Source organism: Oreochromis aureus, linkage group 18, assembly GCF_013358895.1.
Source record: "Oreochromis aureus strain Israel breed Guangdong linkage group 18, ZZ_aureus, whole genome shotgun sequence".
NCBI lineage: Eukaryota > Metazoa > Chordata > Actinopteri > Cichliformes > Cichlidae > Oreochromis > Oreochromis aureus.
Window position 1 is genome coordinate 21,519,003 of NC_052959.1, and position 18,841 is coordinate 21,537,843.

At 41.0% G+C, this 18,841-nt stretch overlaps 1 protein-coding gene across 1 annotated transcript in view; it reads right to left on the reverse strand.

Moving 5' to 3' along the window:
* Window positions 1-2,063: 2,063 nt before the first annotated feature.
* LOC116327970 (macrophage mannose receptor 1-like) overlaps window positions 2,064-18,841 on the reverse strand; it is a 28,963-nt gene continuing 12,185 nt past the window's right edge. Inside the window, exons 13-31 of the mRNA XM_039601945.1 lie at window positions 18,553-18,689; window positions 18,202-18,274; window positions 17,883-18,036; window positions 17,704-17,742; window positions 16,978-17,141; window positions 16,802-16,863; window positions 16,237-16,337; window positions 15,836-15,981; window positions 15,623-15,728; window positions 15,277-15,401; window positions 14,678-14,701; window positions 14,253-14,355; window positions 13,765-13,997; window positions 5,532-5,697; window positions 5,261-5,428; window positions 5,063-5,182; window positions 4,799-4,969; window positions 4,478-4,507; window positions 2,064-4,387 (exon numbers count right to left, since the gene is read on the reverse strand). Coding sequence (XP_039457879.1) covers window positions 4,137-4,387; window positions 4,478-4,507; window positions 4,799-4,969; window positions 5,063-5,182; window positions 5,261-5,428; window positions 5,532-5,697; window positions 13,765-13,997; window positions 14,253-14,355; window positions 14,678-14,701; window positions 15,277-15,401; window positions 15,623-15,728; window positions 15,836-15,981; window positions 16,237-16,337; window positions 16,802-16,863; window positions 16,978-17,141; window positions 17,704-17,742; window positions 17,883-18,036; window positions 18,202-18,274; window positions 18,553-18,689 — 2,373 coding nt within the window. The 3' untranslated portion in view covers window positions 2,064-4,136. The remainder of the gene's footprint in view (window positions 4,388-4,477; window positions 4,508-4,798; window positions 4,970-5,062; window positions 5,183-5,260; window positions 5,429-5,531; window positions 5,698-13,764; window positions 13,998-14,252; window positions 14,356-14,677; window positions 14,702-15,276; window positions 15,402-15,622; window positions 15,729-15,835; window positions 15,982-16,236; window positions 16,338-16,801; window positions 16,864-16,977; window positions 17,142-17,703; window positions 17,743-17,882; window positions 18,037-18,201; window positions 18,275-18,552; window positions 18,690-18,841) is intronic.

Here is an 18,841-nt window from a genome sequence, read left to right on the forward strand (position 1 = left end):
GGTGAAAGAGTGCAGCCCAATTTGAGGCGGTCAACGGTTGCCTCCATTATACGCATCTTTCAACAAACCAACAGGTAAGTATTGCATTTACATGGATTGTTTCTATTCTCACTTGACATGTCAATATGGTCATACAGTAATGCATATGTTGAATTTTTGTCTTTCTAAAGAATGCAACGTCTTCCACCCTCTGGGGAAGAGGAAAGCTCCTCAGTAATGATCAGGAGCTTGCCATTGTAGAAATGGTTGCTGCAAATAATGCAATAAAACTGCGTGAAATTCAAACTAGAATTGTGGCGGACCATGAGATATTTGACAATATCGATAGAATCAGCCTCACAACCATTACGCGGACATTGTCCAAACACAGAGTGCGGATGAAGCAGCTCTACACTGTTCCCTTTGAGAGGAACAGTGAGAGGGTCAAGGAGCTACGACGACAATATGTCCAGGTATAGTGTATATTCAATCCAATGTCCAGTTCTATAAGCTTTGCACTTTGCAAGTAGGTAACCTACACAATACTAGGTTACAGTACAGTATGGTATACAGTAATAACATGACTTACATAAACTTTGTTTCAGAGAGTTATGGAATTGGAGGCCAACCAGGCCCCTCATGAATTCATATACATCGATGAGGCAGGATTCAATCTGGCCAAAAGGCGTCGGCGTGGACGAAATGTAATTGGAAAAAGGGCCACAGTTGATGTGCCAGGACAGAGAGGGCAAACATTACCATGTGTGCAGCAATTGCAAATGCAGGATTACTCCTTCACAGATGTCAGGTTGGACCCTATAATACAGAGCGCTTGCTTGCCTTTCTCAATGATCTCCACCAGCGCCTGGTTCCAGAGCAGGGTCAGGAGGGTGAAAACATGAGGACCTTTGTAATTACCTGGGACAATGTGGCTTTCCATCACTGCAAGCAATAACAACATGGTTTGAAGTCCACCCAAGACTGGTAAGTCTCTTCCTTCCACCCTATTCACCTTTCCTCAACCCCATAGAGGAGTTCTTTTCTGCATGGAGGTGGAAGGTTTATGACCATCAGCCACATGACCAGATGTCCCTCCTTGAAGCCATGGATGCTGGCTCCAGGGACATCACAGTTGACGATTGCCAAGGGTGGATCCGACATACCAGGCGGTTTTATCCCAGGTGCATCGACTTGGATAACATCAGATGTGATGTTGATGAAAACATGTGGCCTAACCCTGAAGATCGCAGAGATTAGATGCAAATTGTTTGCCTTTTTTAGCCCCCTCCCCTCCCCCTTTTTATCTTGGCTTTTTGCTGTTGTTTTTTGTTCAGAATGCTCTTGTGTGTTTCATGGATATTTTGTTCACTGTAAGCAATACTGTAAAACTTTCTCTGTCCTATCATACCGTGTTTCTACTGTACCTCCTGTAGTAAACAGTAAAGAAACAAAAACTTGTTTGCTTTTTACTGGAATGCTTTTGAATGTGAACATTACTGTACATGTGGACATACAGTTACCAACCAAGACATTTCTGGTGTCAAAATGGTGGATTGCATGTTTCGCATGCAAATACCTGTAAAACTGAAACATAAAAGTCTATGCAGTTTTTGTAATGTCAATAATAGCCAGTATTTTGAAACCTGGTGTACTTTGATTGACTGCATGTACCTTGTGAAGTGAAAACAAGTGTTATTCTTTGACAGACTAATTTCATTTTGAGTCAGATTTATAGTGTTTTTGTACAGTTAGTGTGTGCAGAGAAAGATGTGTTCTATTTTGAAATGAAGAGTTAGTATATATTTAACAAAATGTATTTTTGAGAAGAAAATTATCCATTTGGCCAATTGTGTTTTGTAGGTGTGAGTCTGTGTTAAGAGTTTAGAAAAAGTATCTGAAGTATGGGTAGGCGCTTGTTAGCGAATGAAAAAAACTGTAATTGTGCCTTTATGTGAATATTATTGCCTGTTTTTTCAAACTGAATATGTCTTACTTGCTTGTTTTATTAAGCATGAATTATGATGATATGAATACAACTTGTGTCAACTTATTGTCATGAATCACAGACAGAGAAGGTAGACAGGTTAAACAGAACAAAACTTTAATTCAGCAGGTTGAGCAGGTCCACAGCAAACAACAAAGCTGCAAAAGCATACAAAATCCCAAATGTTACAATGTTAGAATTTCCAAGTTGATGCAGAAACTCAGAAAAATGCTCAATACCATTTTTGACAGCTATAGCCACTACTGTGGGACAGACTGTTAATCTGCCCAGGTTGTACCTTGCCTCTAGACCACCCCCAACCCTAAACTGGATAAGCAAGTGGGAATGGTTGGATGGATAGCCACTACCTGTTGAATAGGGTAATTCAAATCACTTAATTGTTTTTGGTGTTTTGGAGAATTTTTAATGCACTTATCAAAAAAAATTGTTTAATTGTACAAACAGCACATCCAAGATTTCTGTGCTCCAGTTAGGGTAAGTAAATCTTTTATATTTGTGTGCTAGATAATACTAATTGGTAATTATTGCAATAAGTTAGCATGTAGTGATGCCTCCATGCAGTCAATAAATGCAGCTTTTGAGATCTTACTGTCTTGTCCTAGGCATGAGAGGCACATGGCTGGCATTTTTTTGGTCTTTTGCTTTTTGTTGACATAGTTGACAGAGTATAAATGTAACTCACACTTTAAAGTGTTTAAAGCTTTGAAAATTTAAAGTCGTTAATAGATCTGAGTTACTCTTGGAATAAGCCATTAACTCAGTTTCCAGCTAGACCCAGAAACACAGAGGTGTTTCATGGCCCAGGAAAGACTCTTTCTCTTATTCTGACGTCTTAGCAATGGCTTTCTTGCTGCAACTCGTCCTGTCAAACCTGCAGCTCTTCACAGTTGAAACTGAGACTTGCTTACTATAACCACTATTAAGCTGTGCTCGAAGTTGTTGTCCTGTGAGCCACCTATCACGCGAGCTGTTAACTCTCAGAAGCTTGTCCTCTGATTCAGTTATGGCTTTGGGTCTGCCAGACGTCTTCCTGTCAGAGTTTCTGAGTGTCTTTTGATGGTGAAGGAAACTGTACTCACTGACACTTTTGACATTTTTTGCAATTTTTCTGTAGGAAAATTTACATTTTTATGTGTTATGATGGTCTGTCTCTCTTCCATTGTTAATTGCCTTTTTCTTGCCATTTTTGTAGCAACACACTACTTTCTGCAGTACAATACTGTTCAACTGTTGCTCAGTTGGTAGCATCAGTTGTGTTCCAACACTGCTTTCATGGAGACAGAAAGGGTTGTAAGTAATCCAGAAAAGTTGGAACACCTGTAGGAATTAGTAGCACTAGCTTTCAAGGCTGTATAATTCTGAAATGTTCATTATTTTTCAGTTTTGGTTAACCTTACCTTTTTTTCTAACCTCTGGCAGTTCATTACTTGCCTTTGTACCATTTCAAGCTATATATTGGACTTGAACGAATTTAATTGCAATAAATAACTTGAAAATTGGGGTGTTCTAAGATTTTTGACCAGTAGTGTATATAGTCTGAATATTTAAGAACTGGTGATCTACTGGAATTTTCCACAAAACCATCTCTAGGATTTAAAGAGAATGGTCTGAAAAAGAGAAAATATCCAGTGAGCTGCAGTTCTGTGGGTGACGATGCCTCATTGATGTAAGAGGTCAGTGGAGAATGATGATACTACTACAAGCTGACAGGAAGGCAAGAGTAACTCAAATAATTTCTGAATGCATAACATGTAAAGCCTTGAAGCAGATAGAAGAAAAATGTTGCCTGGTCTGGTGAGTCTGAGCTCTTGCTGTGAAATTTGGATGGTATGGTTAGAATCTGATCTCAGCAACATGAAACCATGGATCCTTCCTGATTTGTCTTGATATTTCAGGTTGCTGCATGCATATATGATTGTTGACTAGAACATGCATTAAACTGAACTTACCCTACCTTTTATCCTAACCATAACTGAAGTGACAAAAGCCAGCATTTATGTAACCTACATTCACAGAATATGATAATATGAGATGATTCTCACCTTTTATTTTCCAATAAGCCATATTAGCTACTTGCTGCCACCTCAGCTCAAATTTTCACAACATACTAGGAAATCATATGGGCCATGCAAATGAGCCCAAAATATTTCAATTACATACTGATTAAATTCCCAGGGTTCTCTTCTACTGCATTCTCTACTAATATACTGGTGTCAGCTTGCTCAGGCTGGGGCACCCTACTGTTGAAGAAGAGCGGGTTATCAAAGGTGTTAGGGGCGGGTAACTGATGACGAAATTTCTTAAAGATGAAGACAGCAGTGACTGCCACCACTGCAATTCCAGTAATGACTAGCACAACTGCCATGGTTACATAGACACGCTGTTGATGAGGTAATCCAGTTTCTGTACAGAGTGAAAAAGTAGATGTAATCAGCTAAAAAACATTTGTAACAATTTTACATAAAATAAATAGGTAAAAGAGGTGTTACTTACGGGCTGGTGGTGATGGCGTTGGTAGTAATACTGCAAAAGAAAAAGAAGAACAAATAAGATACTTTATAAAAAAAAGTAGCTCTACTTCATTTCAAAGTAAAAATAAATTGTTCAGGATTCTTGTGGAGCAAACAGGCATTTGCATTTATAAATCTGATTTTGACTGTGCACTCAAGATTCTGACCCACAAGAGTTATTCCTTTCAGCTTTTGGATTCATGTGACTGTGTTATGTATGCAGTCAAAGTCTTACAACTGATTCGAATCAGCATTATAAAAAGGAAAAAAGGAAAAACACTGCAATAAATAAAGATTACTTTACCTTTTTGTGTCTTGCAGATGTAAGGTCTTCGAACCCACATTTCCATATCCTTCCATGTCCCATCTGATGTACTAATCTCTCCTGTGCGCGATCCAAAGCTCATATTATCAGGTTGACCTTCAGCCCAGTTAGTGTAACCCATGACGGTTCTATCCAACCAGAGCCATTCCTCTGCAGGCAAATAGACAAAAAAAGAGATGTAAAAATGTAATTTTCTTTTCCAAAATAATACTTTTAAAGAACATAGCAAAAATAATAAATCACCTTTGTATTGTTTTTTAAACAGGCCAATCCAGAAAGATGTGTAACTATCTTGAAAAGTTCTCAGGTTAATTTCTAGAAATTTTTGCTCAGAGGAATCTTCAATGCTGGGAAGCATTCCACCTTAACAAAACAAATCAGTTGTTAATGAAAACTATAGCAATTTATTGCATAAAAGTATCTTTCACATAGATTGCCTACCATGTGCTACACAGCTGGTAGATGCTTCTTGCCAGTGTTTTTGCTCTGTAATAAAAATATAACAATAACCCCTGAATGGTACCCAGATATAGTTGTTGCTTTCTATTGTTGCCTCTGGGTCTTGAGGGCAAACTCCTGGAAAAATAGTCGACTCTGTTGGCAGCACATCTGTGAATGAGAACATGTCAATGGGATTAGTTAATTACATCTTTTAAAACTTTGAAAGATACTGTTGTGGCAACAAACTGTGTGTGTGTGTGTTTGGTCGTACCTGTAGACTTCATGCAAACACTCATTAGTGTCTCATTACAGTGAGCAGTTTTCCATTTTCCATCCACATCCATGTATACACAACTTCTGTCCTTTCTTGGTTCATTTGTACCCCATCGACTGAATATTAAATGCCATCCATCAACATATCTGAAAGAACCATTGATCTGAAGCAAAGATTAATGAGACAGAAGTTACCGATATTTTCTGGTTTTCAGGAATATCTGCCTTAGTAAGCATAACTGCATGGAGGGTATAACAGTCAATAAAAAGAGTTTTCTTTCTGTTAATACAGTTAAATTAAACTAACATGATAATCTTTACTGTTTAAAAAATCCTACAGAGGTTGCATAGGTAGTCCAGCTCCTTCAGGATGGCACATGAATATGTGCCATTTCCAGAAGGTTTGCTGTGTCTTCCAGCTCAGTCTCAAGAGCACGGAGGAGAGTCCAAAGAGACATGCAGTTACTCTAAGAGAGCTTGACAGCTCTACATTTTTTTTAAACAAGTTTTTTCAGAAAGTGCAGTGTTTGGACACTTTAGAAAAACGTTTTTTTCTCTTCACCTTGGTTGTCTTGATTCTCTACCTATCTGTTGTCCACTGTGTTACATTAGAGGTGCTGTTGCTCAACATGCCTTCCTCTCACAGAGCATCTCCCTGCTGGAGCAGGGATGCTGCACTGCCACTGCTTATTTAATGAATGCCGTATTTAAGAGTGTTCTTGAGTTTGTTGGTGTTATGTGCAACTGCTTCTTTACATCTCATTTATTGGTACTGTAACGTTGGGTTGTGTTGCGGTTGAGAGGAGGCGGCAAAACACCTAGCAGGCTAGTCAGAAGAACACACACCCACGCTGGTATCGGTAATCCACGGTGGTTCTTTGTCACGCCATCTTCAACAACCATATAAAAGCCGGCTGAACGGCTGTGGCTCAACAACATAATGCCCAGCGTTCATATAACCCAAGCGTTGCAAACAAAAAAAAGGGGGTCTCTCCTCATGCACTAGCATGCAAGCACATGTCCATAGAATCACACAGAGAGGGCAGTGGCACAACCTGATGACACCATCAACCCTCGACTTGGGTGTCTTAAAGGGACACCACACCATTGTGACTGTTACATATTCCCCCCGGGTTAAACAAAGGCTGTCCCCAGCCGAACACAGCAAAGGTACAGTCCAAACTTAACCAGCCTCCATACATGGTCAGCAGGATAAGAAGATGAAACCAAAACAGGGAAATGTACAGTGCAATATTGACAACTGGCATACATGACAGTGTCCCACATGGTGAATGTCCATTTAAATAAATGCGAAAGAAAGAAAATAAACTCAGGACAGCCAGGATAATTACAGAATGAAATTCCCTTTTTTTCTTACATTGCGTTTCTTCTTTTTCAAAAACTGCAACAGTCAGCAGGAACACCGTACCAAAACATGAAAACATTATCAACATGTATTGCAGAAAACTGAAACAACAGTCCTGTTACAACAGTAGACCACATAAAACACATCAAAAAGCAAATAAGGTCACTTTAGGTCAAATCTGTCAGTATGAAAAGGGTTGGTCCACCTATTGACTCACCAGTCAGTGGTGACTCTAGGAACTCGTCTTGGTCTGAGGTTATAAGAACCTCTAACAGCACACCCATTGTCAGCAGGAGGTGAACCGTTAACCTCTGTCTCCAGAGCATTGTCAGCAGTCTCTTGGAAAGAGTTCTGGTCCACGAAAAGCGGGACAGTGTCAGTACAGTCAAAGTCAGTCTCAGCAGGGGCGTTGCTAAAGACCGTGGGAGTTGTGTCAACAGCGTCACAGTCAATGCGGCCTGGGGTTGAAAGAGCTGGAGGCAAGCTGCTGTCCGGGACACCGAGATCCAAAGCCGCTGCAGCCTTTAGTTTTGCATGCTTGCCAGATAAAGCTGAGGCCCAGGTGTAGAATGGTTGCAGGTTTGCAACATGAAAAACTCCAACTTTCTCCCCAGTGTCCACTGTGGTGAGACAGTAATTCACATCAGACATCCTCTTGGAGATGCGGTAGGGACCAGTGTAAAGGGGGGCCAACTTTGCAGAAAAGTTGGACGATGCATCTGATCTTGGTTGCGACTTTACTCTGACAAGGTCTCCAACTTCATGAGAGACTGTGCGACGTCTCAGATCATAGTAGTGCTTTTGCCTTTTATGACTCTCTTCGAGCACCAAGCGAGCATGTTCATGAGCATCCCGAAGTGAAGCTCTCAGGTCATCTGAGTAAGGCGTTTCAGGGTCGCTCAGTCCTTCCCAGGAGGGTCGAGTGACAAGGTCCAAGGGCGTGTCCAACTGTCGCCCATACAGCATCATGGACGGGCTCAGGCCTGTGCTCTCGTGAGGCGCAGTGCGCAGTGCAAAACAGATCTGGGGAAGATATTTGTCCCAGGAAGTGTGCTTATCCCCAACATATGCTCAAATAGCTGTTTTCAAAGTGCGATTGACACGCTCAGTTGCATTAGTTTGAGGATGGTATGCAGTCGTCAGTCTGTGTTCAGTCCCAAGAGTCGACAAAACATGCTCAAAGAGTTCACTGACGAAAGGTGTTCCCCTATCAGAAATAAGGTAGGAGGGAGACCCATGTCGGGCAAAAATGTCAGTAATGAACTTGTTCGCAGCAACTTGAGCCGTGGCTTCTCTCACAGCACTCACCTCGATCCATTTTGAGAAATAGTCCACAAAAACAAGGATATAAGCATTCCCTCTTTGTGTGCGGGGCAGTGGGCCAACATAGTCCACCCCAGCGTACTCCCATGGTCTTTGTGGCTGGATAGGGACCATAAGGCCTGCTGTTTTTCTTTGACTTGGCTTAGTGGCTTGACATGAACAACATGAGACCACATACTTTTTCACGTCAGAGTTCATGTGTGGCCAGAAGAATCTGAGGCATAAGCGTGCCAGCGTTTTTGCAATGCCCAGATGTCCGGCTGTGGGATGATCGTGGTAATACTTGAGCAGATAACCACGGAGTGTAGTAGGAGCAAACAGTTTAAGCTGCTTGAGAGGGTGGAGACCACATTTCATTTTGGGGTCGAGGAAATAGAGGAGACCATCATGTACAACGTACTTTTCCAGATCTTGATTATCCTCCCCAGGTCGTTGGTCACTTTCCAGCTGATTGAGCAATGAGCCTGTGACTGGGTCCTCAAGCTGCAATTGACGAACATGTGGGCGGTCCGAAACAATTACAGAAGGCAGAGCACGAAGGTCCATGCTCCCAATCACGGCATAGGGAGGGAGAAGATCAATAGGGGCATCCACATCTGGTAGAGGATTACGTGAAAGGGCATCGGGCACCTTATTACGTTCTCCAGGTTTGTGGATAATGCTGAAGTCAAAGTCTTGAAGGCGAAGAGACCACCGAGCAAGCCTGCCAGAGGGATTTGGTCAACCACTTGAGGCTGCTGTGGTCAGTGTAAATGGTTATGTGCAAGCCTTCGACATAGGGTCGGAAATGTTCCAAGGCCCAGATCACAGCCAGACACTCCTTCTCTGGAGTTGAGTAGGGCTTTTCCGAGTTGTGCATAGCACGGCTAGCAAATGCTACAGCAACGTCTTTGCCATCCTCATCTTTCTGCATTAATGCTGCTCCAAGACCAGCATCGCATGCATCAGTGTGGATGAAGAATGGACGCAAAAAATCTGGGAACCTGAGGACTGGTGCTGAGGTTATAGAATGTCTCAGAAAGTCCACAGCTGCCTGGCACTTGTCATCCCAGTGAAACTGCACGTCCTTTTTAGTGAGGGCAAAGAGTGGCTCTGCATGGCGGGCATAGTCCTGTACAAAGCGGCGATAGTAGCCAGTTAGGCCAAGGAACTGTCGCACCTGCTTTGTTGTCGTCGGCACTTTGAACTCAGTCACGGCTCTCACCTTGTCAGGGTCAGGATGAATGCCAGCCGGCGTAACACGATAACCAAGGAAGGTGAGTTCCGAAAGGCAGAATTGGCATTTGCTCAGCTTTAAGGAGAGGCCAGCGGACTGAAGCCTACCAAGGACCTCTTTTAAGTCAAGCAGGTGTTGCTCAAAGGTCGGTGATGCGACAACAATGTCATCTAGATACACCGCGCAGGACTTATAAATCAGGCCAGCTAGAACATTGTTCATAAGCCGCTGAAAAGTCGCAGGGGCGTTACACAGGCCGAAAGGAAGGACTCTGAACTGAAACAGGCCACAGTGCGTGATAAAAGCAGTCTTTGGTTTAGCTTCTTCAGCAATGGGGACCTGCCAGTAACCTCTAGCAAGGTCTAGTGTTGTGAGAAACTTCCCTCTCGACAGAAAGTCCAGTGATTCATCCACTCGCGGGAGTGGGTAAGAATCCTTCACGGTCAGCTGATTCAGACCACGGAAGTCAACACAGAACCGTGGTTCGCGGGGGGGTTTGTTCACAATGACCACGGGGGCCGCCCATGGTCCTGATGCAGGTTCGATGATGTTATCCTGTAGCATTTTTTGCACTTGCTCTTCTATGATTTGCTTTTTAGCTGGTGAGGTGCGGTATGGTGGCAAGTTAACAGGCTTTGCATCCCCAGTTACAATGACATGTTCTGCCAGAGAAGTGCGACCAAGGTGGCCATCAAACAGGTCACCGAAACTATTTAACAACTCTAACAGTCCTTCTCTCTCCTCAGAATCCAAGTTAGCTTCTCCAGCCTTATCATGGAGGGAGAGCTGCGGGGTGTTCTGCAGAGTCATAGTTCCACACTCAAGATCAGCTTCCACAAAGCCATTTTCAAAGAGTTCATCAAGACATGGGGGGTTATCATCCATAATCACAGTTCTTGTTGGGACATGTATTGTTAGTGAAGTGCGAGTCATAAAGTCCATCCCAAGAACAAAGGGGGATGACAGGTCCTGCACTATCACGAACCGCTGATATACTCGCTTGCCCATAAATCCAATGGTTAACCAGGTTACTCCCAATGGACTGCAGTTAGTGCCATTGGCCAGTCTTATGGGTGGAGAATCCCACGGATTCTTTAATGACTGATTTTGGTTTTTCTCAGGTAACAGGTCTGCATTTACTGCTGAAAGAGATGCCCCTGTATCTAGTGTGGCATCCAGAGCTGCCCCATTAAAGTTCACTTTAACTCTGAGAGGGGTGTTCCATGGTGATTGCGAAGTTCCATCTTCAACGTGATTGAGCACAGGTGGCACACATGGATCTGACATAGGCGATGAGGGCTGAGTTATTGGCTGGGGGGAGGGTTGCCCCTGTGAAACACTCTCCCCCCCCTGAAGTTTCCCTGCCTCCTGCCAGCTGGTCTCGTCTCTCTGACAATGCCAGTTTCATCTGGATCTGCAGGCTGAGTTACTGGATGGTGGTCAGGAGGCAGCGATTGAGGAGGCTCCGGAGCCGTCCTGGGAGAGTGGCGAGCTCCCTGAAAATCAGTGGAACAGTTAGGGCACGTACGAGATGTAACACCAGGCATGGCACATGTAAAACAGCGGGGTCCTCCCTCAGCTCTGTTTTTCAGCTGAACTCGGGAAGGCAGTGAAAGGCTGGTGCCAAGAACAGAATGCAGCTCATGGGCACGCAGCACTAGATCAATTACTGACCTTACAGGTGTTCCATACAGTGCTACTCTGTACTTCTCCACTGCGTGTTTACAGATGAGCTCAATTTGCTCCTGTTCAGATGGTGGGTTCCTCAGTCTCCTAAATTCACTGAGCATATGGGCAACAAACGTTGGTAGAGGCTCTTCGGGGTGCTGGTAACAGTCCAGGATGCCTCTCAAAATCTGCTCCTGGTTGTCAGCAGGCAAGAAGACAGTTCTGAAAAGTTCACAAAACTTAGCCCATGTAGCTACATGAGGAATGAGCACATTAAACCACTTTCTTGGCTCCTTAGCTAGGAAGTGTGGTAGCTCTCTGAGGATTTGGGTGTCTGTTAAGTCTAAGGAGGTTTTATAAGCATTAACAGATTGTAGCCATTCTTCTGGGTGAAGACTGCCATCATTAGCGAACACAGTGGGCTCTAATTTAGCTTGGTGCAATGCTGCAGCAAGGACTCTGGTTGTGTTAATTACCTCCAGCGAATCTGACTGGGATTGGGACAAGGCCCTGGCGGGCTGCGCAGGGCCAGGTGCTGAGATAGATTGCTCCGTTTCCCTGGTTGGTAGGCCTGGCACATATGGAGTAGAGGAGGCCTGAGGAAAAGTGTGAGTAATCTGGGCAGCTGGTACTTTTTGCACTGGTCTTTTTTGTTGAGTCCACTGCTCCAAAATATTCCTCTGGAGGTCCAAAGAGTCATGAAGGCACTGCTGAAGCATATCAACCTCTGCTTGTAGACTTTGCACTTTATGCCCAAGGTCAGCAGTACTATGTCTGGCAGTAAGTCAGTTGGGGTGTAACATAAAGTCTATATCATCACACATGTCAGTCAAGTCAGGATGAGTAGTCATAATACACACTTATCAAAATCAACTTTAGTTCTGATCACACAAAAATATCCAAACCATGTGAATTCTTAATTTAAGCAGCAAATGTATTATCTGACTTTGAAACGTGGAGGCAGAAGAAGTAAACACCCTGAATCAAAAGCGTTTTGCTGCAAAATAGATCCAAACTTATGAGTAACTGTGTATGAGTAACATCTTTTCAAGTCAAATGCACATAAAACAGCATCTCAATAAGAACAGTTAAGTCAGTGAGAATCAATAGTAAATCAGTTTGAAATATAGACAGCGTTTTTTTTTTCTCAAATATATACACTCACAACATCAGTCCGGTGATTTTCCAGTCGACTCCAAACTTGTCCAGCCCTGACACGGCATAGAGGTTTGTCCCGTGGGAAAGTTCCCACTTGCAGAGACCGTACGGATGAAGCAAAGTCTGCAGCGAGAGCTCGGCTGGTGAGGGAGAAAAGAGATCCGGTGCGCTTCACCTCGCATACATGCACTTCAGAAACTATGAAGAAGCGGCATCCGTCTCGCGTCCAGGTAGTGTGAATCCACGTCAATCCAAAAACGTCGCGGTAAAGGCGTTCAGCAGATAACGAAATTATATCCTGAAAACAGCGCTGCGGCGGCTTCACTCGTTGCCATGGAAACACACCTCCGTGATCCGGTGAATCGGTGATCTTCCCGACGTCCGCGTCGAGGCCAGCCTGGTCTGTTTCCGCGAAGTATGGCAGACATCTACTTTGCCGCGATGTACCTTTTTCATGTATCAATCATCAGCTGCTCGAAGATACTGCACACTGAGGTCCAAGAGAAGATGTTCGGGCGCCATTTTGTAACGTTGGGTTGTGTTGCGGTTGAGAGGAGGCGGCAAAACACCTAGCAGGCTAGTCAGAAGAACACACACCCACGCTGGTATCGGTAATCCACGGTGGTTCTTTAATACGCCATCTTCAACAACCATATAAAAGCCCGGCTGAACGGCTGTGGCTCAACAACATAATGCCCAGCGTTCATACAACCCAAGCGTTGCAAACAAAAAAAAGGGGGTCTCTCCTCATGCACTAGCATGCAAGCACATGTCCATAGAATCACACAGAGAGGGCAGTGGCACAACCTGATGACACCATCAACCCTCGACTTGGGTGTCTTAAAGGGACACCACACCATTGTGACTGTTACAGTACCTTCCTTAAATGTAGTCAAGTTAGCCAGTGCTTTATAACAGTAAGTCATTTCAACCACGATTGAGAGTACAGAATGTAAACACACAGCGACTTCAAATGTGTTTGCCTAATGCTGGAAGATTTATTGTCAAAAGGGACAGCTAGATTTAGCTGACATTAGTTAACAGGTTAATACTGGTCACTATTACCATAACGGACTATTATTGCGGCCAATAAACTGAAAATCATCCCATTGGTGCGCTGTATTTCTAGCTAGAAGGGAATCACAACATCAGCTAGCTCTAGACTTTTAATAAGAAATGGCAGCTGAGGCTGGCTCCATCCTCCAACAACCTTATATTGGATGATCAGAAGAGGATGGATGACAATCACAGTTCAAAATTTATCATGCAAAAATTGTGCTGGATAAATAACTGAATCAGTGGATAAATAACTGGACCAGTATATTTATCCATCAATGACAATTTCATTTTCATAATTACAGATTATTTAGTTAGATAAAATCTTTGTTGGAACAATTTATTGTACCCATAAGTAAGTTTTAGAATTTTTAGCAGAGTCAGTTTCAAACTGGTTGACCTATTATTGAGCCGTGTACTTTTTATATGTTTTTATAAGTTTACCTGTACTTTGTATAATCCAAACCATAGAGGAGCCTTGAGATTCAGCGCCAGCAGCTCAACATAAGCTTGTGTCCACTCATTCCTCAGGCTAGCTAGGAGGGCATCGTCATTTTTACAGTATTCTGCAGCCTTATCCCAATTCATTTGTTGAGGAACAACCTTAATGGAGTCATTAAGTATTTTGATGTAGTTAGTAGAAATTGTTGGTTCTGGAGGATCTGGTCGAGATGTGTCTGTTTAGGATGAGAATAGACACAATTTCATTTTTTTTTTACATTACAAACCCTCTACGGTACTCTTAAACCTATTACAGCTATTGTCAATGCAGAATCATATTCTTGATCATAGATTTTATATATCACTTATAGATATAGATATTAATTGTAGGACTAAAAAAGTCAAAACATATTTTTAGTTGTTTTAGAGAGTCTGATGGAGCTGCAGCTGAAGTTGGGTGGCAACAGGCCTGGGGGTAGAAATGGACTCACCAAGATTTCGATGACAGATAAATCCATTGGTGTCATTGCATGACTTTAGAATCCATTTCCCAATACCAGCCACAGGCTTGGTATTGATCACAAAACAGTTTTTCTGTGGAAACACAGTTGGGTCAACAGAATGATGCTATGTGGTGACACAGGGAATTTACATATACTTCCACATACAATATACTTTATTATTGGTTACTGTCTAATCATCGGAGCAGATTATACTAGGAAAGCTTTCTTTCTTATTTTATTGAAACATGCAAACATTTGAGTGCCCTTGCATAATATATAGCTATATAGATAACAGATAAATAATTAAATAGTAGTTCTGTCACTGTAGAACATGTAAAATACAACAAAAATTGTAAACTGTCATGCCATAAGGTGGCACTGCACTTTACATATAACTTTTAAAAACTACTTACCGGTTGATCGTACCAATACATGTACTGCAATGTAAACACAAAGATTTTAAATATTTATACAAGAATATACAGTTATAGATTATTTCTAAGTATCTGACCCTTCACAATAGGTAATATAGACTGTATCTACATGGTGCAAGTACACTGCTCAAAAAATTAAAGAAACACTTTTTAACCAAAGTATAGCATCAAGGCAGTTAAAGTTCTGGGATACTGATTATTTAATAAGCAGAGAAGGCTCTTAATTGGTTTCAGCTGATTTGCTGTTAATAACATTATCAACAGGTGCACTAGTGAGGCAACAGTGAGAAACACCCTCCAAACCAGGAATGGTTTACCCTCACATTTTTTCCCTGCTCATCTTTCTGTATGTTTTTTCACTAGTTTTGTCATTGGCTAGAGTTCGTGTCATTGCTGGTAGCATGAGGCCTGGACCCTACAGTGGTTGCACAGGTAGTTCTGTGCAACCATATAGTTGTGGTTGTTCACTTTTAAAGAGTATAATGTTTTCTCAGAAAGAGAAACACAATAATTTATTATTATAATTCATTCATTAAATTATCATTAATTAATGTATATATTTAGATTATCCCACTTACATTATCACCCAAATTGGTATATGACTTTGGTTGTCCATCACTCCAGTAAGTTTTCCACTCTGACTGAAATAAACCAATCCACAAGTCTGTAGTAGGTGCACCAACCATTTGAGACAGTAGAAACACTGAAGATGTAGACAAAGGTAGACAAAGACAAATGGTTGAGATATTTTCTTGCAAAAGTGCACCGTGGTATCAGTTCTAACTTGTAGGTATGCCAGAACTGCACAACAACAGAAATTCAGTGGTAATTTTAGCTACTAAGAACAGATATCTATGGACCACACAAGAGAAGAAGTTCACAAGATCTAAATACATATTTGAGTAAAATGAAAATGAAACAAACCTTCCACTTGTCTTGAAGTAATAGATGCCAATTGTCCGCCTTTTTGTCTGCATTTTTCCCTTGCATCGTGCCATGTTAAATTCTGATTGTAAATGACGCTGTAACACTAAAATGGAAACATGAAAAAGATCAATATAGTGTCCTAACCACTAATAACATATCCCTTCAACAGTAAATAATAGAAAAGTTAAAAGACATGAAAAGACATCTGACCTTAGAGTTAAATTTTTTCCAGGGGGGTGGACATCCACCTTTTGGGGACACTGTAGGCACTGCAGCAGTGGTGTTTGTGGGTGGTGAGCTGCTGCGCTTACAGAAGGAGATATACTCTAGCCCACAGTTGGAGTCATGCCAGAATCCTGCAAGCCATTTGAGTATAGTAAATTAATCATATAATCAACTTGAATGAGTGATTTAAAAAAAAAAATCTATCTTTAATCAGTTTTGATATCACATAAGCCAGCTTTCAGTTCTTGTAGTTTATGTAATAAGCAGAATCATGATCAGAATACATGGTTGTGCACTAAAAAATCTCTATGGGCTATTCTTGTTAGTCTGCAGGCCAGCAAACAAAGCTGCATGAATGGGTATACCTATTATTTCGGAACACTTACCGTTATGATGTGTCATGACAGCACAGTTTTCATCAAAGTTCTTGAATTTAGGTTGATTTTCATCCCACCTTTGAAACAACACTTGAGAACCATCCATCCACCTTAATGTAAAAAGACACAGGGTTTAAATATGTCTGTAAAAACTTATATTACCAACACAGTCACATACTGGTTTAAGTAAAAATACTCTTGGCCTTCTTTCTTTTGGTCACAGTTTTTTGGTTTTAGCTATAGCACCTGAATTAAGTTGGTAAGAAAGATAGCAAACTGGAATAGTAACTCATAAATTTTACAAATATTAATTTAAAGTAAGTTAAAGATCACAAATATAAATGCAAATGAATCACGATTTACGGTTAATATGCATTTTGGTAGTTAATAGGTAATTTTGTCTCTGTACACTACCCATCAGATTTTAAATCAAACAATCAAGATATGATTAATAACATTAAAACTGGTATTCTCATATATCCGGCATGCTGCCTTGCACTATTTTATACATGGTGTCACATAAATTTAAGTTAATTGTGTTGCATTTACATTTTTTAACTAAATTCATACTCACTGAAATGTTCCATCAAGATCTACAGATAGGCCAATCCAAGAATTCCAGTAACCTGTTGAAATCTGCACAAAAACATGGATACATAGGAAAACTGTTTGTATGGATGTTTCAGTTTGTGCAATTATATCTTAATTACCCATTACCTTGAAAAATATTTTAAAAATGCCATTGCTCACCTGTTTCCATAAAAATATCCTTTCTGCTTCACTGTTGATAAATACCAGGTCACCATGCCTCTGTCTGCAGAAGGTACGAGCGTCCTCCATGGCCATCTCGTTTTTGTTAATGTAATACTGAGCCCCATTCCATTCTAGCCACCCATCAGAGGTCGTGTTATACGCTGAGAATAGATAAGAAATGTGCATGTGTGTGGTTCTCTGGTTGAATTTAGGAAACTAGTACTATGTAAGAAAAAAACCCCACTGTAAATATAGTTGATGAGCAGATTTTAATATGAACAATTTTTGAAATAAAAAAATCTGCAGGTTTTTGATCTTGTGCTCACACCCATATAGTTCACTTTCTTCACTGTAAGTTTTATGCTCATACTGTATCAATCAGGTAAACAGATGTTTGTTGTTTTTTTTTGTTTTTTTAACCAATATCCCTTTATCTTAAGATACTTCAGAAGAGCAAGTTTAGGTTTCTTTTTTTATTTTGGATTTGTTTTTGGGTTACATTAAAAAATTTATTGTATGAGTTATCATATTACTGCCATGTAGAATTATATAAGAAAAACAAAATCAATAATACTGTTTGGCCACAGATAATCCCCATGCAGTATATCAGCATCCATTAGTTTCGTGTCAGCATAGTATGCCTCATGGCCTGGTAATCATAATAGAAAGTCAAAATTCATGTAAAGATGCTGACTGCCAATGTGGTCATATTCCTCAACATACCAGGGGTGACAGGGTCTGGAGCCGGCTTTGGGGTGTCTCCTGTAAAGGAATAAAAATAAAAAGTGCTGAGTTACTAGTGACCAGTTCCAGCTTGACATTGTGAGAATACATGAGCCAGACAACAATGTTAGTTCAAAAAAATGTTACAAAAGGATTTTATAACTGTGACTGTGCTTTACCTGCATGGATCTGACAAATCCAGCCATTGTACTTCTCACAGTGCACATCACTCCAAAACAAAGTTCCACCCCAATGCTCGCGTCCCATTTCAACACAAAATTCAGCGTCATTCTTATTGTTTGGTTCTCCATCTTCCCACTTTTGGAAGTTTACCTTTATACAAAAATAAGATAATTATGAATAGTAGTAGTAGTATTTGTAGCAGTATTAATAGTAGCTGTAACATTATTAATGTTAATAATCATCATCTTGATCGTTATCATCATTTAGGTTACATAATATCTACACATTGTAGAGAGTTAAATACTGTAAACTCACCGGGGATCCATCACTCCATACATAACCTGTGTCTGGGTCAGGAGCACTAAGTCCAATCCAGTATTGATTAATCCTATAATGGACAAATGTATGTTCTAAATTTTAATACTTATACAAAACTCACTGCTTAAGCATGACAAGGATCTATGACTTCCAATAATGTATGACTTAGGCTGGTCTCTTCTATGTCTCGTTGCCATCAAGTAAGAAAAGGGGATGGCTTCTACATCAGTAATTCAATTACATTAAAAATACAGTATTTTTATATTTACAATCTTTTGTAATGATAAAAATCTTTACAAAATACTTTCATCTTATGTAGCTCTGATTGTAGACCACAAAATACTATACCAATGATAGTAGCTGTAACTTTGTGTGTGTAGTAAATCAGCACTGCTGTGAATGCTGACTAGGTCTCCTCCAATGGCTCTGCAGTAATCTCTAGCCTCGTACCAGGTCTTTCTCTCTTCTGAATCCTCTGGAAAGATCTATAAATAAAACACAAGAAATTGAATTGTGATCTAAAGCTTTGGTAATATTTGCACATTTAGAACTACATGCTAAACTTGGGCAGTCAGTCCTACATTAAACGGCTCACAAGGTTGTGAGTTTTTTCTTTGTCCGTTTGGGTTTTTTGTTC